The following is a 22,745-nucleotide window of genomic DNA, read 5'->3' as shown; positions in this document are numbered from 1 at the left end:
TGTGGGGGTAACCATGGGGGTTGGTGCTTCTTGTCTGTTTAATCTCGCAACCTGGAATAGGAACTGTCCTTATTTATTTCTCCAAACACAATAGAGCCAATAGCCTGTATCGTTTTGTGGTTTCACGCATATTGATTGGTTTCTACAGTCTTTATCATCACACTGCCATACGGGGAACTCGGGGGGGTCTGGTGGGTCCCTTTTGGGCATTCGACACATACCCACTGTCCGTTAGTAACATTTATACGAAAGACTCACCGCAATTCATCCCTGAGTCTGGGACTTCCATCCTCCTGTACATGTAATCCACATCCTGTCTGCCTAATCCCGTCCTCCCCTGTAGAGGAACCGTCAACAAACATTTTGATTGCAGGCTCCTTCCTTTGTACACCCTCAATGATTTTGGCGCAAAAGGTCCCTTGAGGGCCTTTGCTGTCAAAACCTGACACAGCTTGTAGATTAAATAGTCCACTAAAATAAAAGCAAAATACTGCGGATGCTGGAAATCTGAAATAAAAACAAGAAATGCTGGAAATACTCAGCAGATTAAATTGTCCGCCAGGCACATAGTAGTTCTTTTTCAGGAGATTATATAAAGGGGCTGCCTTTAAGGCAAATCCATCCATATGGTTCCTGCGATACCCAACAAGGCCCAAAAATGATGTCAGAGCCTTAATATCTTGTGGTAGGGGGAGTTTGAGGATTGTCTGTACTCTCATCTGCTCTATCTCATGCTTTCCCTCTGCTATTACTATTCCCAAATAGGAAACTTTTTCCTTCATTATCTGTGCCTTTTTAGGCTTAACTTTCACTCTGACCTTCCAGAGGAGTCGAAGGAGCTCCTCCAGTAGCTCTAAGTGCTCCTCCTTACTCTGTGCCAACTCCTGGTGGAATATTGACGGGCTATTATGAAATTGCTGGGGGAGACACGTCCAGGTGAACTGTTGTCCCTGGAAGGTGTACACAAATTTATATTGACACTCTTGTGCCAGTGGTATGGACCAGAACCCATTGCTAATGTCCAACACAGTAAACCACTTAGACTGTTCTTGTTTTTTTATTTTCTAAAACTTTGATTGTCCTCTTAAATATCAGATAAATTTCCCTTTGAGTGCTTTAAATAGCCACTCATATCAATTAAATTTTGTTTATCAAATCCAATTTCTTATACCCAGACTTCGTGGTATTGCATTTTTTTTACATTAAAGACAAAAGTGCTTGCAACTATCTCTCCTTCTCCAGAACTTTGTCTCATTGATAAAGATGTTGTGACATTGGATGTCTACAATTAAATTCTTAAAGCTGCCGGATCTCTTGCTGTGGTATCAGTTCTCATGTGGCCTTGGAACCTACCGTCACCTGCTTAAAAAAACAGAAAGAATCCATTGTGGCTCTACCCCTGAGCCCAATGGGTTAATTTGTCCAGTTATATCTGTCAATTTAAAATTTAATAATGTCCAATATTTATAAATTTTACTCTCAGCAATGCAAAAGTTGTGTGGTGGAGTAAATGGGAAAACGGTCTCCAAGGGGGGAGGGGGAGGCGGAGCAAAACATTCTCAGCTGCGTAAATAAAAGCAAAATACTGCGGATGCTGGAAATCTGAAACAAAAACAAGAAATGCTGGAATCACTCAGCAGGTCTGGCAGCATCTGTGGAAAGAGAAGCAGAGTTAACGTTTTGGGTCAGTGACCCTTGTTTCAGATTCTCAGCTGCGTCTTTTTTTCTGATCGAAAAGAACTACACTCCATTTTAAACCTTTTTTTCAATCCTTTTGGTATCCTTAGGGTTTGAAAACAACAAAATAATTAGTAACATTATCAGCTGTAGTAGGGAATATAAGATTAATGTAGGATTAGTATAAATGGGTGGCACAGTGGCGCAGAGGTTCGCACCGCAGCCTCACAGCTCCAGCGACCTGGGTTCAGTTCTGGCTACTGCCTGTGTGGAGTTTGCAAGTTCTCCCTGTGACTGCATGGATTTCCGCCTGGTGCTCCGGTTTCCTCCCACAGCCAAAGACTTGCAGGTTGATAGGTAAATTGCCCCTAGTGTAGGTAGGTGGTAGGAGAATGGTGGGGATGTAGTAGGGAATATCAGATTAATGTGGAATTAGTACAAGCGGGTGGTTGTTGGTCAGCACAGACTCAGTGGGCCAAAGGGCCTGTTTCAGTGCTGTATCTCTAAATAAAATTAAAATAAATAAAAAAATAAAATAAAAACTTCAAAGGAAAGCATCTCCATCAGGAAAGACAGCATTTTAGATTAAACTGCAATTGTTTCCAAACTTTTAGCATCTTTTGTAAGAGGTTTCTAATGCCAGGATTTTTTTATAACAAAGTTGATTCCAAATTCCAATTCACTGCAATAAAAATTTAAAAATCAAAACTGCCAGTGTTATATGAACGAGTCTTATATCCGGAACTGAAGACTCCTCCAAAACTTGACATAATAAACTTGAAAGTTCATTGTGGCCACAAATGAAATTTCCAGTTTTTCAGCTTAACAGGTCAGTTAACCTTAATAATATAAACTTAACTCTGACTTATTAATGTATAACACTTATGAACTACACACAGAACAGAATAGCGCGTGCTTTTTTTTTTAAAGATAGGTAAATTACGTCATTTTCTTGTTCTTCAGGCGCCTTTTCAAATGACTGTAATAAAAGCAAAAGCTAAAGAAAAAGTTATTTAACATACTTATAACAAAAATTTTAACACCAGCTTCCTAAACAAACTTTAAACAGGCAGCATCTTTCCTATATCTCCTTTGTTTACCCTTGTCTCCCTTAAACCAATATCCAATTCCTGTAATTTGCTACTTAAAACAGTCAGTAAATCATGTCTTTAATTTAAACTGCAAAAAAAACCAAGAGCAGATTTTAAGCTTTGGGTCCAATTAAAGCAGTGTTTTAAACTTCAAATTGGATTTCTGCCAAACATCTTCAGACCTTCAAGGCTGAAGCTTATCTCTTAGAAAATTGTTCATTGCCTTTTCACAATTGCAAAAGCAACTTTTAAAATAAAAATAAAACTTTAACTTAAAATATAATTCAATTTTATATCCCATTCCTGGGTGCACAATCTTAAATTGAAATGCATACACTCAACAATCACTTTTCACTCTCATTCAACTCCAAACAACTTAGAAAATTGATTCCTGTAATGGTTATGAATTCAAAGTAACAAAATCTGTCAAATTCCCTGTCCCGATGCCAAGGTGCACACACAGGTTCAACTAATTCACAACCAAAATAGGTTCCCACAAAATATACACGTGTAAAAATAGAAAAATTAACAGACTCATTCTTTCAACATCAAGGCCAGACAACAATGAGTTAACAAGAAATGCTGGAACCACTCAGCAGGTCTGGCAGCAGCTGTAGAAAGAGAAGCAGAGAAGAAGGGTCACTGACCCTAAATGTTAACTCCGCTTCTCTTTCCACAGATGCTGCTGAGTGGTTCCAGCATTTCAGGTTTTTATTTCAGATTTCCAGCATCCGCAGTATTTTGCTTTTAACAAAGAGTTAACGACGGTTTGTTCCACAGAACACAGGCTGCAAATCCCAAGGACATTCATTTCATTCGTGGAAGCTTCCAACATTTTCACACATTCGAATCAAAAGACACAGTGACTTGTTTTCACTCACTTGAAATTTCACTAAAACATAGTCTTTTTATGTCACTCTGCCATAAACTTAGTCATGGAGCCCTCTGGCCTTATCTGCCAAGTTGGCCCGATTAAAATTGTCATTGTCATCATCCTCCCTATCCACAAAAGTGCATATTATGCCCCTCTGTGCTGAGAGTTGAGACTGTAGTTTACTTGTCTCCTCCTGACATTTGGTATGATCCGCTGACTGGTACACCCGCTCCTTCTGTAAGTGGTGCAGAACCGTCATTGCAGTCTGTAAGTCAGAGCATTTCTGTTCCGCTCTTGTGAACTGTTCCTTTGCCTTGTTCGCTTCCCTCTCAGCCTTACTGCGACTGTACTCAGCCTTTTCAGCTTGAGACTGGAATTGGATTAAATGCACTACCTGTGCTGAACTAACTGTTACTGCCTTCAGGGCCCTATCATGCCCTTCATTCTTTTCTTTTTCTGACTTTTGCAACTCCTGCTTCAATCTTTCAACTTCACTCTGCACCACCTGTGCTGCACTAACTGACTCTGCCTTCAGGGCCCTATCCGGTGCCCGGTTTGCTTGGTGGGTATGTGCATCCTCTCAATGCTGTACCCCAACGAACCCCTGGCCCGTGTACTGTTTAACTGCAAACTCTATCCACGAGGGCCACTTGCCCTTCAAATATTTCCGGAGCTCCAACTCCCACTCTGGCCTGGCCAGGGCGATAACTACTCAAAGGTTCACCAATCCGATCCGTCAGACTTGTAACTTTGTTTATAATTTCAAACTCAGCGAGGCTATTCAAAATAACTTGAAATAGCACTATAACCGAGTCCCTGTTCGGGTGCCAATTATGTTGTGTCTAACACGCACTCTACTCTTAAAGAATCCGCAAAATCTGATTGGTGAAATGTATATCGATATTTTATTCACACACTAAATCATCAAGTGCAAGCTCTCACTACTTGTGCAGTATACTACCCGTCAGGACACGAGGTGATCAGTCTCGGACTTGCAGCTGCTCTTCTGGTCTCTGAGCCCTTGGCTCAGGGTATCTTCTCGCGTGTCCTTCCCCGGGGTTCTCGTGCCTTCCCTAGTTTCAGTCAGGGATTAAATCTTCTTTCTAAGACCCACCCCTCTTACTTGTGCAAGGACAGTTTCTGGGATCCTCCTCAATACCTTTTCTATACTATCTACAATTCCTCGGCCATCTGTGTGCTGTGGCCCCTTTCTACCCATCCTTCCTATGCTTCAACACACTGTTCATTGTTGTGTTACTGGCCCCTTTGTTTTAACAATGTTCTTATATGTTTTTCCTATGTGTTTTTACTGCGTTTACATCAGTTTTGACAGATTCCTCCAGGTTTGCTCAGCATTTATGACTCTGCAACTGATTAGGAGTGTTTCCAATATGAGTCAATTTCAAAACGCCAAATTGATACCTCATCATCTTTGATTTACGTAGACCAAAAATGGCCCTAGCTTATATGCAATGGTTTGACAGCACAGAGGCCGCGGAAGGAGCTGCTGGACAGGTAAAGCTGGGTGTTATCACAGCATGTGGACGATGACCTTGACTCTCGGAGTTATCACGCCAAACATGGCTCAGTGGCAACACTCTTGCCTCTGAATCAAAAGATTGTGGGGTCAAGTTCCACTCCAGGGACCTGAGTACAAATCGTGGCTAACACTCCAATATGGAGGGAGTGCTGCACTGTTAGAGGTATCACCTTTCAGGTGAGATTGTCTGATTGCCCTCTTGGGTTGATGTAAAAGATCCCATTGCACTATTTCAAAGAGGAGCAGTGGAGTTCTCTCTGAAGCCAGTTTACAGAAGACTGGATAGATTGTTAGGACATAATTGTGGGATAAAACAAAATTTGTTTTTGCCTCTGAAACCCAGCCTGCAATGTAAAAGCAGTTATATTTTAATGATCATTTCAATATTTGCAACAACTTGCAATAATTTCAAGATACAAACTTTCACAATTTTTAAGCTTTTATTAGTTTCTATACTCATCAATATTTATTTTCTGCTTGTTTTACAATTTCCCGCCTTTTATAGCACTTTGCACATCCTCAGGATATCCTAAACTGCTTCACAAGCAGTGGATTTTTTTTGAAAAATGTAGTCACTTTGTCTTTTAAACAAATAAAAGTGTAGCAAATTTGAAGTCAATGGGAATTAGGGGTACAACTCTTCACTGGTTGGAGTCATACCCAGCACAAAGAAAGATGGGTTGGTTGTTGGAGGACTCCAGCCAATGCAGAGTTTTCCCCCTGATTCTCACTGACTTCAGTTTGGCTGGAGCTCCTTGATGCCGCACTTGCTCAAATGCACCCTTGATATCAAGGGCGATCATTCTCCCCTCACCTCTTGTGTTCATCTCTTTTGTCCATGTTTGGCTCAAGGCTGCAATGAGGTTGGGAGCTGAATAGTCCTGGCAGAACCCAAACTGAGCATCAGTGAGCAGGTTGTTGCTGTTTAAGTGGCGCTTGATAGCACTGTCGCTTGGTAGCTGATGCCTTCTTTCTGCACCTAAAGCATAGTGTGCTTGGTGAACTCCAGAGGAATTTCCATCCTCAGTACTTTATCTGCTGCAAGTTCTGTTCCAGCAGCAAACAATAAAGCTGGGGTAAAGTACTGGAAAATGCAGCACTCTCTACAACAACAGAAACTGGTGGTAGGAGTAGAATAAACCCAAATGCATCACCTGTTGTTCAGTGGTAACTTTCATACCTCTGAATCAGAAGTAATTAGTTACTGGTTGCTTTACTGAATGAGTCGAAGATAAAGCACGCTCCATGCTGCTTCTACATGCTACTCTCTAGGGGGAGCAACAAGAGTCAGAGCCTGAAATTTTTCTTTAAAAAACACAAGCATTGAAGCACCTGTTTTCTAATGCTTGCTTCCAATATCTCCACCGAGCCCACCACTGCTCTAGTCTGCAGTCTCCAATGTGACATTATATGATGACGTAGCTCAGTCCCTTAGCACTCTCTCCAGGAAGTGTCTTACAGCAGCCTAACCCAAACTGTTCCTCAAGCAGAGAGAGGAAGAAGTATCTATAGCCATTCAAACCACGGGCAGTAAATAGCCACCACACATGCACAGTCAATACTGTTCCATTTTTAGCCTTTATCCAGATATTTATCTTGCACTCGACACCAAAGAACAGTCCTGGATGCGAGCCCTGCTCCCTATAAACTGCAATGATGTTATATGCCCAATATATAGTAATGTAGCATTGCCTGGAGTTGAACATAAATATTAGTTGCTATGTTTAGGAGATTGGATAGTACACCAGCCCTTTCATGACTTCTCGGATTATCAGAGCATAGCTGAGGCTAAAAACTACAGAACAAGTTTATTAAAAGTAACAGATAAACAGATTGCAATAGTTTACGGAACATACCTATTCTTTCTTGAAGTTAGTAAATAATAGATATGCATTAATCTTCATTAATTTGTAAATATTGATCCTGCATTAACATTAACTTTGACTTCACAGTTATTTTCTCTTCCCCCGGAGCCTTTTTTGTTGTTTCCAGAAGAACTGGACATGTGCTCGCCCTTTGAAGTTGACCAGAAAAAAAACATCAAATATAGTGGCCAATCTCAAAGAACCTTAAAGTCACAGAAAAGAAGCTCCAAGGATGGCACACTGGAGTCCCAGCAATATCCATCTAAAAAGTGATGAGTTCACTATTCCTTTAGTTACAAACCCCATTTTGACTTATCTAACCATTTGTCTGAACAAAGTAAGCATTTCTACAGATTGTAATAAAATTCTTACTGTACTAACGCCTCCCTGACTCATCTAACAGAAGGTTAGACATTGTGGAACCAAACTTGCTGGGGGTGTGGTGGAGCAGAACCAATGTCTGCCCTCGCCCAAAGCCAAAGATTTTATTCCAAAGACTGGAGGCAGAGTTATTAGCTTGACCTGGACAAGGGCATAATGCCTAAAAGGTGCATTAAGCAACACCATCCCTGAACCATCAGTTGAAATTTTGGAGCAGTACCATGCCACTCTGGCAGAAAAAAGGAAGCCCAACAAGGCTCTGAAAAGGATATCGCACACCTACATGATGGACGTGCTTTCCAAAATGGGGTTTGGGGAGGGAATCTGCAATTGGATCCAACTGCTCTACACAAACATCAGTAGCGCAGTGTCAATCAACGGGTGGGAATCTGAAAGTTTCCCGATCAAATCTGGAGTCAGACAGGGCTGTCCTCTGTCCCCGGTCTTGTTTGTTTGCTGTATTGAACCCTTTGCTGAGTCTATTAGGAAGGATGCGAGCATAAGAGGGGTGACAATCCCAGGCAGCGGAGGCACTCAGGTCAAAACCTCCCTGTACATGGATGACGTCGCCGTCTTCTGCTCGGATCCGCTGTCCGTGCGCAGACTGATGAGCATCTGCGACCAGTTCGAACTGGCCTCGGGAGCCAAAGTTAACCACGGCAAGAGCGAGGCCATGTTCTTTGGGAACTGGGCTGACCGATCCTTTGTCCCCTTCACCGTCAGGTCAGATTACCTGAAGGTGCTGGGGATATGGTTCGGAAGGGCTGGGGCGTGCACCAAAACATGGGAGGAGCGAGTAGCCAAGGTACGACAAAAGTTGGGCATGTGGGGGCAGCGATCTCTCTCCATTGTGGGTAAGAACCTGGTCATCAGGTGCGAGGCGCTCACGTTGTTGCTCTACGTGGCGCAGGTCTGGCCCATACCCCACTCCTGCGCCGTGGCAGTCACCCGAGCCATTTTCCGCTTCGTCTGGGGATCTAAAATGGACCGGGTCCGGAGGGACACGATGTTCAAATCTCTAGATATGGGCGGGAAAGATGTACCCAACGTGGCCCTCATCCTGATGACCACCTTCGTGTGCGGCTGCATCAAGCTATGTGTAGATCCCCAGTACGCAAACTCCAAGTGTCACTACGTGCTGAGGTTCTATCTGTCCCCGGTGTTGCGAAGGATGGGCCTGGTCACATTGCCGCGGAACGCACCATGCAGTTGGGCGGCGCCGTACCACCTATCCTTCGTGGAGCAGTTTCTGCGGAAAAACACCTTTGACCACCGGTCCATCAGGCAGTGGTCTGCACGGAATGTCCTCAAGGCCCTACGGGAAAAGGAAACGGTGGATCCTGTCGGATGGTTCCCCGAGCAGACCGTCAAAGTCATTTGGCGGAATGCCTCATCACCAGAACTTTCAAACAAGCACCAAGACGTAGCTTGGCTGGTGGTGAGAAGGGCCCTCCCCGTCAGATCCTTCATGCACACCCGAAGTCTCGCCCCCTCCGCACAGTGCCCCCGCATTGGCTGTGGTGGGGAAGAGACGGTTGCCCACCTCCTCCTGGAATGTGCCTTTGCAAAGCAGGTGTGGAAAGAGATGCAGTGGTTTTTGTCAAGGTTCATCCCAAGCAGCTCTGTAACACAGGAGTCTGTGCTCTACGGGCTGTTCCCAGGGACGCACACCAAGACAAACATCAACTGCTGCTGGAGGACTATCAATTCGGTGAAAGACGCCCTTTGGTCTGCCCGAAACTTGCTGGTCTTCCAGCGCAAAGAGTTGTCCACCACCGAATGTTGCAGACTGGCACATTCCAAGGTCCAGGACTACGTGCTGAGGGACGCACTAAAGCTTGGGGCAGCCGCAGCAAAGGCTCAATGGGGAAAGACCACAGTGTAAGGTTCCCCCACCAAGCTGGACTGAGGGGCTGGATCAATGGGAAACCCCTCGAACTGTATCGTTAATATTCTCAATTGCTGTAAATGTAAAACTGTAATTGACATGACAATTGTGAAACGGAAGGGTTGGGAAGAAACACATGACAGTATTGAAGGAAACTGATCTCCCTTGCAATGTTTGTATTTTTTGGTGCTGTTTGGAAACTGTTTGGCAATGTAATTTTTACAGATTTTTATGAATAAAGTATATTTTGGAAATAAAAAAAAACAAGGCTCTGAAAAGCATTGTTCTCTTTGAATCTTCTCCTCCCAATGGAGTAAGTGGCCCTCCTTTGGAAACGAATCAATTGCCTCTAGGATCAACTATCTTTGCCCAGTAAAGGTTTAGGCCGCCGAAGCACCTCAGAGGGACATATCACCCGCCCATTTGCAATAAGCAAACCTTAAAAGGGAAAATGCCAGAGAAGATAGAGAGAAACTGTTTCCTCTGGAAGGAGGGCCTGTAACCAAAAGACAGAGGTTAAACATAATTGCCGAAAAATCCAGTGAACAAAGGAACAGGAGTAGGCTATTCAGCTCCTCGAGCCATTAATTGATCATGGGGTGATCTGTATCTTAACTCCATCTACCCACCTTGGTCCTATAACTCTACTACCCTTGCCTAGCAAAAAACCATCAGTCTCAATTTTGAATTGACCTAGCTCGACAGTATTTTGTTAATTATTTCATGGGATGTGGGCATTGCTGGTAGGTCAGCATTTGTTGCCCATCCCCAATTGCCCTTGAACTGAATGGCTTGCTAGGCCATTTCAGAGGGCAGGTAAAAGTCCACATTATTGTGGGTCTGACATCACATGTAGGCAAGCAGATTTCCTTCCCTAATGTACATTAGTGAATCAGATGGGGCTTTAGGGACAGTCAATGATAGTCTCAGCAATGGTGCCATGAAACTAGCTTTCAATTCCAGATTTTAAATAATTGAATTAGAATTCTACAAGCTGCAGTAGTGGGATGTGAGCCCACATTCCTAGGGTATTAGGGTATTGACAAATACATGAATAGGATGGGAATAGAGGGATACGGTCCCCGGAAGTGCAGAAGGTTTTAGTTTAGGCAGGCATCAAGATCGGTGCAGGCTTGGAGGGCCGAATGGCCTGTTCCTGTGCTGTACTGTTCTTTGTTCAATTACCCTGGGCCTGCTAGATCACTAGTCCAGTAACATTACTACTACACTACCATCGTCCCATATGTCACTGAGAATTCCAGATATCCACTACCCTTTGTGTGAACAAGCGTTTTGTGACATCACCCCTGAATGGTGTAGCTCTAATTTTAAGGTTATGCCCCTTGTTCTGGAAATGTATTTCCACATCTACTCTATCAAATCCTTTACTGATTTTTTTTTAAAGTTATATCTCGAATGCACTGCCTGAAAAGGTAGTGGAAACAGATACAATAGTAACGTTCAAAAGCTATGTGTGTTTCTCTGTAGTACATGAACTACTCAAACCAGATTTATTCGTTTCAACCACATTCTTAATTATTTTGATGCTATTCATGGACAAGTCACCCGTATGTTATTTTCCCATGCCAAAGTTTTCATTTTTCCATATTAAATTCCATCTGCCATTATTGGGACCAGTTGTGCTTCTTGTCCCACTTGCTTTGTAGTATTCAAGCTATTCTTCAGGTTCAACTGCTCACAAAAAAGCTCACAAAGATTAAGTTCATAGTTTGAAATTCCACTAACAGTCTGTTTTCCAGTTGCATTAAGTTCACACTTGAACTCTCTCTTCACTCAAACAAGTATTGAGCATTCAATTCCACAAACTTTAGGAAGTTGATTCTGTGTATTTTTCACTATTTCAAATCCTCTGATCCTTTTTATGGCCCAGCCCTTCCTTATAATAGTACACTACAGAAAGTTAACATGCAGGTGCAGCAAGCAATTCGGAAGGCAAATGATATGCTAACCTTTATTGCAAGGGGATTGGGATATAACAGTAAGGAAGTCAAATTGTTCCCAATCAAAAAGAACAAATTAATACAGGTTTTCTTGTGGTTGTGTGTGATTGAATACTAACATGTCTGCAACTGAAGCGAGTAGCTCTCCAAGCCAGGTGGAGTAACTTGGAATAAGTTAAAAGCACTGTCAATAGAGGAGTTGAGAAAAATAGCTGAGCAGTGTGGGATCACTGTACGTGGCAAGGCTAGGAAGTCTGAACTCCTACAGCTAGTGGCCAACCAATTTTCCCTTGAATCTGAAGAAGCAGAAGCAGTGTTAGAAGTAGACCCAGAGAGGGTACTGCTAGCAAAGATACAATTGGAATAAAGGAAACTTGAATTAGAAGAGAGGGAGAAAGAGAGAGCCTTCCAAAAGGAACATGAAGAAAATAAAAGGCAGGAGAGAGAGAAAGAAAGACAGGAGAAAGAAACAGAGAGAGGAGAGAGAGAGAGAGAATATTCTGGAAAGAATGCGAAGAAAGAGAGTTGACTTAACTAGGGGGTGACACAGTAACCCCAGTGAAAGCATGGCCAATATGGAGGAACATGATTCAGGGCTGGTTACAAGATTGTGAAAACCCGCTCAATTAATTCCAACATTCAATGAGGAGATGTGGAAGCATTTTTCGTGCCTTTCGAGAAACTGGCAAGGCAGCTAAAATGACCAGCTGAGACCTGGTCTCTTTTACTGAAAAGCAAACTAACTGGAAAAGCCCATGAGGTTTATTCCTTGTTGCCAGATGAGAGTTCATCAAATTATGGACTGACCAAAAATGCTATCCTCGGGGCATATGAATTAGTACCTGAAGCCTATCGCCAAAAGTTTAGAACCCTCAAAAAGCAAGCTAATCAAACATATCTGGAGTTTGAAAGAAGCAAGCATCTGGCTTTTGACCATTGGCTGACGGCTTTAAAAATACAACTCAGCTATGAGTCTCTCAGAAAGGTAATCCTGTTAGAGAAATTTAAAAACTCTCTCCCATTCTCAATAAAAACCTACGTGGAGGAGCAGCGGGTTCAGGGAGCCCAGCAAGCGGCCAGAATGGCCAATCAGTTTGCTTTAATTTATATGTCGGTTTCCCAGGGGAGAACCTTTCCTAATCACCCCCACAAATCCGAAAAGGACAAAGGGTGGGAAGGTGCTAGAAGCCCAGGCAGTCCTGGAAGAGAAAGGAAAGCAGGAGACACAGGGGGCCCTCCTCCAGCCAAAAAGGAAGGTGCTGTGAGCAAGAGCAAGAGCTTCCATTTTAATAAGGCAGGACATTTAAAAGCTGACTGCTGGAAACTAAAAGGGAAACTGGTAGGGTTAATCAGGGCACACCTGCTCAGTGAAGACAAGGGCCTGATGGAAAACACAGAACGGGCTGTGGCTTTGACTGCAGTAAGGGTACAACCCAGGAAGCTTACTACCACCAGTGCAGGAAAAGTTAATAGGATTCCTGAAGGTTATCAGGGTTTTGTATTTGAAGGGAAAGTAACCCCATACCCCTCGAGTGGGGCAAGCAAGCCCATAGAGATTCTCAGGGACACAGGGGCCACTAGATCCCTTTTACTGGGTAAAGGCCTGACCTTTCCCCCAGAGAGTGCAGTGAACACCAAAATGGTGGTGAATGGTATTGAAGGGCAGTGTATATCTGTACCTGTACACAGGGTGCACCTGGAGAGCGACCTAGTGTCGGGACTGGTGACTGTCGGGATTGCCTCTATTTGCCTGTGGATGGGGTTGACCTGCTCCTAGATAATGATCTGGCCGGGGTGAAGGTGGTAGCCCCCCCAGTAGTGAAAGAAAGACCGCAGGAGGTTAGAGAAACAGGGCAGTGGCAGGAGACGGTACCCTGCAGACTCCCTGAATGTGTAGTGGGTCAGGCCATGATCCGACCAGTTCCCCCAGAAGAGACTGCATTGGCATTGCAGGCAAATGACCATGAGGTTTGCCTGTCTGAGACTTTCTTTGGAAAGTTAGGAGACCCAGGGAATGAATTAAATGGATTTTTCCTAGGTGAAGCTCAGCGAGCCAACCCAGTATTGCAAGAGTTAGCACAGGCTGCCCAGTCTGAAAGTGAAGCCGAGGGAGTCCTGACTGCTACTATTTAAAGAATGAGGTACTGATGATGAAAGAGAGTTGTCAGTAGTTCACCAGTTAGTGGTGCCACAGTGGGAGAAATATTAAGAGGGGCCAACAAGACTACAGTGGCTGTACATGCCGATATACGAAAGACCAAAGCCCACATAAGATAGCAGTTTGACTGGCCAAAACTCCACAAAGATGTGGTGGAGTACTGAAGGAGTTGCCACATGTGCCAGGTTGAGGGAAAACCCCAACCTACAATGAAACTTGCACCCCTAAGTCCTGTTAGTGTGAGGAGGACTCTCCAGCAGAGGGCTGGTGAATTGTAAGGGAACCCCACCAAGAACAAAAGGGGACAGGAAGGCACATGGCTGGCAAAAGTTTAGAAAGAGAAGGGGAAAAAGTGACCAAGAGGGCAGGTTAAAGGAAGTCCAGAAAGAATCCTGGATGAAAACCCCTACCGCCTGGTCAACCAACCCAGAAAAATGTGAAAAGTCAGACCCCACATGTGAATGCAGACTCTAGAAACACCCCACCACAGTTACTAACAGCATTTACAGGAACCTGCAGAGACAAAGAGAGACCGCTAGACAGCAGAGAAACCATGAGGGTGATGCCTCACCTAGTCGAAGTGTCACAGGAGAATGCAGTTAAGTCTGAACAAATAACTGCAGGTAGGAGTGTCCCAGAGAACAAAGGGGAGAGTAACAGAGACTCCTCTTCCACAGTCAGAGGGAAAGGGAACCACCCATCCCCTGCAGCCAAAAGTCTTTACAGGAATCAGGGAGTTCAAAATAAACCCGCCCCCCCCCCACTAACTCTCCTGAGGACAAAAAGAGAAAATTAAATCAGCCCTGGCACCTATAACAAACCATTTTTAATGAGCTTCAAAATTGGTGAATGAATGGAAATGAATGAGAAAAATGCATGTTTTTTCTTTCTGTATCTTATATTTCTCTCAAACTCTGTAATGTAATGAACCATTTTCTTCAAACCGCATTTCATTCCCCTGGGTATGGAGGTGTGAGGCAAACCCCCCAAAACTGAGGCACACATTATTTCGCCACATGAATATTAAAACTTAAAATTGCAAGCCCTGACTGGAAGGACATTTGCATAGTACTAGCAGTGTTGGAACAACGGGGACCAGTCGTTGCTTCCCCAATACACAGAAGAAGTGGTCAGGCCAGTTGCAGAGAGTTTGAACTTCCGACAAATGATCTGAACAGACAAAGCCGTATGCTCATGGAGTAAAGATCTCTCCCGGAACTGAAGCAAGAATTCCAGCCTCTCCTGTCTGCCTGCTCACTTCTCAGGGAACTGAGTCTTGTGAAGGCACGTGAACCTCAAAGAGAGAACAGTCCTAAGTGAATAAGGTTTAAGAGTACTGGGCCGTAATGAACAGCAAGACTGCCTAAAGCAAGTGAGCTTGAAGCACCGTAAACAAGAAATTCTTCTGAAACTGCCTCTCTACTATATTTTCTTCTCTTTTCTGTTTCTATCTGCATGTATATATCGCATATGCATGCTAGCGTGGGTGCATCGTATATCCGTAGGTGTGAACCATATTAGAGTTTAAGTTTTAAGTTTTAATAAAACTTCATCTTTCTTCTTTAAACCTGAGAAAACCTGTGTGAATTCATTTCTTCGTCTTATATTTGGAAAACTGTGAACAAGGATTCACAAAAAGGGGAGCTCAAACACAGTGTGTTTAAGATTAAATCCTGTTACAATAATACCAGGTGAAGATAATAACAGACCCCTAGACACCTTTCTCACCTGGTCGTAACAAAAAAAAAAATCTATTCCCATAAGCTGATGGTACAAAGACTAGGGGACATAGACTTTCCAAATTCGTTTCCAAAGGAGAGCCACTTTCTCCATTCGGAGGAGAAGATTCAAAGAGAACAATGCTCTTCAGAACCTTGCTGGGCCTCCTTTCTTCTGCTAGAGTGGCATGATACTGCTCCAAAATTTCAGCTGATGGTTCAGGGATGGTATAGCTTAATGCACCTTGTAGGCATAATGCCCTTGCCCGGGCCATGCAAATAACTCTGCCTCTGTCTTTGGAGTGGGGAAATGGGACTGATTGGATTGCTCTGCAGAGAGCCGGTATGGTCTCAATGGGCTGAATGGCCTCCTTCTGTGCCATCATGACTCTATGACAGAAGGCAATTTGACTTAGCTGAATTGCGTACTGGGTTGTTTGTATGTAAAAGTATAGGCACTTGCACCTATTTCAATACCTTTTTATTCGTTCATGGGATGCGAGCGTCATTAGCAAGGGCAGCATTTGTTGCCCATCCCTAATTCCCTTTGAGAAGGTGTTGGTGATCCAGTGTTGTTAGGAAGGGAGTTCCAGGATTTTGCCCCAGTGAATGTGAAAGAATGGCGATATAGTTCCAAGTCAGGATGGTGTGTGGCTTGGAGGGGAACTTGCAGGTGGTGATGTTCCCATGCTTCTGCTGCTCTTGTCCTTCTAGATGGTAGAGGTTACGGGTTTGGAAAATGCTGTCAAAGAAAATTTGGTGAGTTACTGCAGTGCATCTTGTAGATGGTATGCACCGTAAACTGGTAGTGGAGGGAATAAATGTTAAGGTGGTGGATGGGGTGCCGTTCAAGAGGGCTGCTTTGTCCTGGATGGTATTGAGCTTCTTGAGTGTTATCAGAGTTGCACTGATCCAGGCAAGTAGAGAGTATTTCGTCACACTCCTGACTTGTGGCTTGTAGATGGTGGACAGGCTTTGAGGAGTCAGGAGGTGAGTTACTTGCTTCAGAATTCCTAGCCTCCAACCTCCTCTTGTAGCCACAGTATTCATCTGGCTGGCCAAGTTAAGTTTCTGGTCAATGGTAACCCCCAGAATGTTGATGGTGGGGTATTCAGCAATGGCAATGCTGAAAGTCAAGGGGAGATGGTTAGATTCTCTCTTGTTGGTGATGGTCATTGCCGGTACATGTGTGGCACAGATGTTAATTGCCATTTATTAGCCCGATCCCAATATGATACCCTCTCAGCTTTTGAGGAGGTTATAAATCTTTCTTTCCCTTCCTAAACCCCTCTGCCTTCCTATCTTTAAAGGTTTTGTTGAACAAAACACCTCTTTGACCAAGCTTTTGGTCGTCTGTCCTAATATCTCCTTCTTTGGCTCAGCTTTCATTTTTTCCTGAATATGGCTCTGTAAACATAGGAACGGGAGTAGGCCTCTCAGCCCATTCTTCCACCATTCACTTAAATCATGGGTGGGCTGTACCTCAACTCCCAGCAGCCTTTTGGGAATGAGTTCTAAAAAACATGGAAAATATCATCAATTCCTACCATGAAATTTTGAGCGAATAATGATTTATTAAGTTTGAGGTCTCAGTTTAGCTACATTCATGAATTTATCATGTCTTACTTTATCATGTTTTATACTAGTCTTTGAATTATCTCAAAAGCGTTTCCTTGATGGCCCAATGAGCAAAAGTAATGTGTAGTATGAGGGGCCCAAACAAAAAAGAAAGACTTGCATTATTATAGTACCTTTTATGTTCTCGGGACATCCCACAGCTCTTCATCGTTAATGAATTGCTTTTATAGTTACTGTCACTTGGCAGGCAAACAATTTGCATGCAGTAATGATTCGACAAGCAGAAATAGAACAAAGGACCCGTTAGTCACTTCCGGTGCTGTAAGTAGTGGGTTAAATATTTATTTTATCTATTTAGAGATACAGTACATATAGAGATACATATTGTCCAGAAAAATGGGAGAATTCCATGCACTTCAGCATAAAAGTGCCTCCGGATCTTTTACATCCACTTAAAAAAGGCAGACAGGGACTTGGTTTAATGTTGCAGCCAAAAAGCATGGCTTTCCAATATTACGGCACTCCCTTAGTACTACACTGACATGTCAGTTTGGATTAGTTACGTTAAGTTCCTGGTCTCTGCTATGCTAGCTGATCTCAGCTAGATGACAATGGGTGTGTTCTTATTATCTCAGCATTCCTGGAGTGACCAGAGGAAAAGTCAGCCAAAGTTACAATTCCAATTTGCTAACTGCCCCCTACTCATAAAATAGACTTGTATTGGACGTGAGTGTAAAATTATGCCCAGCCTAGTGAAATAGCTTATCAAAACTCACTTTCTGGGTTTACACACGAAGCATGATCAGCTGGCAAGAAACTGGAGTGTTGCCAGTGCCTGTAGAACTGTGCACTACCCAAGTCAGAAGAAGGGTGAAGGAGAGAAAATCTCCAGACATTGCCAGAATATTGTGCTGCTCTCTTTATCTCTGACTGAATAAAGGTGATCAACAAGTGAGAAGGAAAATCAGAGTAGTAGTCTGGTAAATTGCCAGCTGTCTATGCACATTTAGACGGTGTTAATTTAGTAGCATATCACAGTAGACAGAAAAAGGAACAGAAGTGTGATCTGAAAATAACGCTGCTAATAAACAGGACGGATAACAAGAGTCGGGACATTTCCATCTGTCTCTTTGTTGCCCTCTGTACACCTTTGAGGATAAAGAACCTCTTGATGTTCGCCTTGATTGCTTCCCACCAGTGTACCGGAGACTCAAAGAGGGGTTTCACAGTTCTCCAACCCTTTTGAGTTCCTCAACGTTCTCTGGGGTTAGCAGTGTGACATTCAGCTTGCATGTAATGGGCGGCATAGTGGCGCAGTGGTTAGCGCCTCACAGCTCCAGCGACCCGGGTTCAATTCTGGGTACTGCCTGTGTGGAGTTTGCAAGTTCTCCCTGTGTCTGCGTGGGTTTCCTCCGGGTGCTCCGGTTTCCTCCCACATGCCAAAGACTTGCAGGTTGATAGGTAAATTGGCCATTAGCAATTGCCCCAAGTATAGGTAGGTGGTAGGGAAATATAGGGACAGGTGGGGATGTGGTAGGAATATGGAATTAGTGTAGGATTAGTATAAATGGGTGGTTGATGGTCGGCACAGACTCGGTGGGCCGAAGGGCCTGTTTCAGTGCTGTATCTCTAAACTAAACTGCCAACCCACTGGTCGTCCTGTAATAGGAGGCAGTGGTCAGAGAAGAACACTTGACGTCGGTGGGTCTGACCGTGAAAGCATAGGACGCAAACAGGAACTCAATCCTGGAACGGGCAGACCCATCTGATCTTGACCAGGTGTATCTACACTGCGCTCTGTCTGCAGGTTTGCTGAAGACATCATGCAGCTTGGCATCTTTTACTGTTTCCATTAGGAATCTGGACCCATCTCCTAACCTGCTTAGCACAGAAGTGCAATTGCAGGGAACAATGACACTGTATTCCCCTTTTCCACTGCACTTTACCGTCAATCTATAGTAGTATTTCAGATCTGCAGGTACCGCACTGTGCAAAATTCAAGACAGCTGGCAGTGTAGAAAGTCAAAACTAAAGAAAACGTGAACACGTGAACCAGAAGGCGTGGTTCCAACAGTCTACTCATCAACTGCAGAATATTTTCCAAGTGTGTCACTTTGCTTAATTTATCTCTATTTTCAGAAACCAATGAGCTCTGGTGTGCGCGATAAACATGCATTCACTTTTATCTTTGGCAGCGTGTATGGGGAGGAAACCAGATGAGTTTTCAGGGGAAGAAAAACAGCCAACATCCTGCTATAGTAATCAGTATACTGGAAGCCGAGGGAAAAGAGCACTGGAAAACTAGATCCAGATACTTGCAGACCACAAAGAAGCACCGCCCTATGAGTTAGTGAACACCAGAAGGAATTGAAGCGTCGGATGGGGGGATACCTCTGACGCTGGTATTACAGAAGAGGAGAAACAAGTAATGATGTCACAGCAGTTTAAATGTTGGAGGCAGCAGTTTCTAAGCACTAAAAGACCCAGCGCGGGATTGTACCTCTCCAACTCTCCAGCGAAAATGTGGCAGAAAATTCCCCTAATCGTTGCTGTATTTGTTACCACATGCGCCAGTCAAAATCCAGGTAAGTTTAGCCAGTTCTCAATATTTCTGTGTGGGTTTTAGCAAGAACTTATAATTGTGTTTTAACAAGTTAAAACGTTTGCCACTTTTTGAATTTTCTCCGAATGTTCCTGTAATTAGGAATTTCCTCCTTAGAAACAACTGGGAGTTAGACACGAAAATTCGCCCATTCCTGACAATGTCAAATTTCCTGCTAATTTCGTTAGAATGGCCCCTTATAGTAAAATGTGTAGAAATCAACATGAACGATCAAACTCACACCATATATTCCTTCTTTAAGTGTGAACATTAAAGTTTCACCTCTTTAACCATCATGCATTCATATTTGCTGCATAATTGCCTGCAATGGGAGATGCTTCTCAATTTTTAAGGTTACTTATGTCATAACAATGCATTCAACGAAAAAGAAAATACAATGCACACCTTCTAGGATAAATTTAAATACAACACTCAAAAAATTGCAACAAAACATTGGAAATAGGATTTTGTTTCCAGCTGTGCCTGAAAATCTGATCACAATTTGAAGATACTCTCCGGTTAGCACCGCAGCCTCACAGCTCCAGTGACCCGGGTTCAATTCTGGGTACTGCCTGTGTGGAGTTTGCAAGTTCTCCCTGTGTCTGCGTGGGTTTTCTCCGGGTGCTCCGGTTTCCTCCCACAAGCCAAAAGACTTGCAGGTTGGTAGGTAAATTGGCCATTACAAATTGTCCCTAGTATAGGTAGGTGGTAGGGAAATATAAGGACAGGTGGGGATGTGTTAGGAATATGGGATTAGTGTAGGATTAGTGTAAATGGGTGGTTGATGGTCGGCACAGACTCGGTGGGCCGAAGGGCCTGTTTCAGTGCTGTATCTCTAAACTCAAACACAATTACAGCAAACTCATATTCTGAGGCTCTGTGAACTTGCAGGCAGGGCCTATTTTATGGGCAGAGATGCACTCGGGCAGAGGGATCGATGAAATATTGTAAACTATCGTGGCATTTTGGGCACGTTGTACTCTATAGGTGCTGGAAGGTGGGATTAGATTGGGCGGCTAGTTTTATCAGCTGCCGCAGACTGGGCTGAATGGCCTCTTTCTGTACCGTAACTTTTCTACGGGTCTATGGTTCTACTTACAGGCATAACTCCCATGGCCAGAATTCTTCAATATTTTATGCTGCAGAATTGTTCTATACCCCAGTTATGCATATCTCTGGGTGCAAGTATGTAAGAAATTCAAGGCTATAGGTTTAATTTTTCTGTGAAATTAAGTTTTCTAATAATTTCAATGAACGAAAATACTCAGAAAATGAGCATCCCTGCTGGTGAATAATCACAAAATTGAAAATTTCAGTTTAAAATATGCAAGGCAGTGTTTTGCAACATCAATAACTTTTACTTATATAGCGCCTTCAACATCATAAAACACCCCAAGATTCTTCACAGGAGTGTTATAAAACAAGACCGCACCAAGCTACTTAAGGGGATATGAGGGCAAATCCAAAAGCTTGGTCAAAGAGGCAGGCTTTAAGGAGTGTCTTAAAGGAGGAAAGAAAGGTGGAGAGGCAGAGAGGTTTAGGGAGGACTTAAAAGAGCTTAAGGCCAAAGCAGCTGATTGTATGGCCACCAATGGTGGAACAATTAAAATCTGGGATGCTCAAGAGATCAGAATTAGATGTTTATGATGGCTGTGGAGCTGGAGGAAATTACAGAGATAGAGAAGGGTGAGGCCATGGGGAGATTTGAAAACAAGGATGAGAATTTTAAAATTCAAGTGTCACTGAACCAGGATTCAATGTAAGTCAGTGAGCCCGGGGGTGATGGTGAACAGGACTTGGTGCTAGTTAGGACATGAACAGCAGAGTTTTGGATGATTTCAAATTTACGAAGGATAGAACACAGGAGACCAGCTGGGGTAGATTGGAGTAGACAAGTCTAGAGGTAACAAAGGCATGGATGAGGGTTTCTGCAGCAGGTGAACTGAGGCAGGGGCAGAGTTGGGTGAAGTTATGAAGGTGGAAATAGGCAGCCTTAGTGATGGTGATAGTGAAGCTCATCTCAGGATCAAATATGACAGCAAGGTTGCGAACATTCTGGTTCAGCTTCGGACAGCTGCCAGAGAGAGAGATGGAGTTGGTGGCTCGTGAATGGGGTTTATGATGGGGACCAAAGACAATATTAAGCCACCAGAATTTTTAAAGTCTACATGAAGTGTTCTGTAGTTTGAGAGCTACACTCAGAGGTTTGGATGTCAGTTTTGATTTGTAATTCTCACTAACATGCACAAATACGGAAATTTGTTCTCAGTCTTCACAATGCGGGGTGGCACAGTGGCGCAGTGGTTAGCACCGCAGCCTCACAGCTCCAGGGACCCGGGTTTGATTCTGGGTACTGTCTGTGTGGAGTTTGCAAGTTCTCCCTGTGACCGCGTGGGTTTTCTTCGGGTGCTCCGGTTTCCTCCCACAGCCAAAGACTTGCAGGTGATAGGTAAATTGGCTGTTGTAAATTGCCCCTAGTGTAGGTAGGTGGTAGGGAATATGGGATTACTGTAGGGTTAGTATAAATGGGTGCTTGTTGGTCGGCACAGACTCGGTGGGCCGAAGGGCCTGTTTCAGTGCTGTATCTCTAAATAAAAATAAAAATGCATAATCTCATAGAGCTGTTAATTAAATGGCAAGAAAACAGCTTATTTGGCTTCAGAATGCAATCTTCCTGAACAGCCCTTGCCTCTTTCCATTTATCTCATCACTATCAACACATAGAGAGTATTTTAAGCTAACTTGCCAGATGGGAAATCCGTGGGATCATGTGGAATTGTCTTCAGTACAGAGTAAAATCTGTTGGTGTGTAAAAGCACTGTAACTTCAATCTCGTCAGTTTCCTGATGGGTGGGTTATGTTAAAATTGTCCCTATTATATTTCTCCCCCACTCCACAGAATCAAAGAATAGTACAACACAGAAGGAGGCCATTTGATCCATCGAGTCTGCACCAGTTCTTTTGAAGAGTTAGTGCCACTCCCCCGCTCTTTCCCCATAACCCTGAAATTTTTCTCAAAGTATTTATTTAATTCCCTTTTGAAATCTGTTTTCACCACCCTATCAGCAGTGCATTCCAAATCCTGAACACTGGTGTAAAATGCTTTTCCTCATGTTGCCTCCGATTCTTTTGCCAATCATCTTTAATCTGTGTTCCCTGGTTATTGATCCCTCAGCCATTGGAAACTGTTTCTCTTTATTTACTCTAAAGCCTTCATTAATTTAAACACCGCTATCAAATCACGTCTTAGCCTTCTCTGCTCTAAGAAGAAGTCTCTCCACGTAACTGTAATCCCTCATTCTTGGAACTATTCTACTGAATCCCTTCTATCCTATGCAGAACATAAAAAGGGATGCCAAACTAGTATTTTATGTAGGTTTAACATAACTTCTTGGCTTTTGTACTCTATGCC

At 43.5% G+C, this 22,745-nt stretch overlaps 1 protein-coding gene across 5 annotated transcripts in view; it reads left to right on the top strand.

Moving 5' to 3' along the window:
• Positions 1 to 18,987: 18,987 nt before the first annotated feature.
• Positions 18,988 to 22,745, top strand: part of LOC137383882 (complement decay-accelerating factor-like) — an 83,197-nt gene continuing 79,439 nt past the window's right edge. For all 5 annotated transcript variants that reach the window (XM_068057238.1, XM_068057235.1, XM_068057237.1 and 2 more), the window contains exon 1: positions 18,988 to 19,316. In XM_068057238.1, coding sequence (XP_067913339.1) covers positions 19,160 to 19,316 — 157 coding nt within the window. In that variant the 5' untranslated portion in view covers positions 18,988 to 19,159. The remainder of the gene's footprint in view (positions 19,317 to 22,745) is intronic.

Source organism: Heterodontus francisci, chromosome 25 (assembly GCF_036365525.1).
Source record: "Heterodontus francisci isolate sHetFra1 chromosome 25, sHetFra1.hap1, whole genome shotgun sequence".
NCBI lineage: Eukaryota > Metazoa > Chordata > Chondrichthyes > Heterodontiformes > Heterodontidae > Heterodontus > Heterodontus francisci.
The sequence above is the reverse complement of the archived record's forward strand: the minus strand, read 5'-3'. Positions and strand labels throughout refer to the sequence as shown.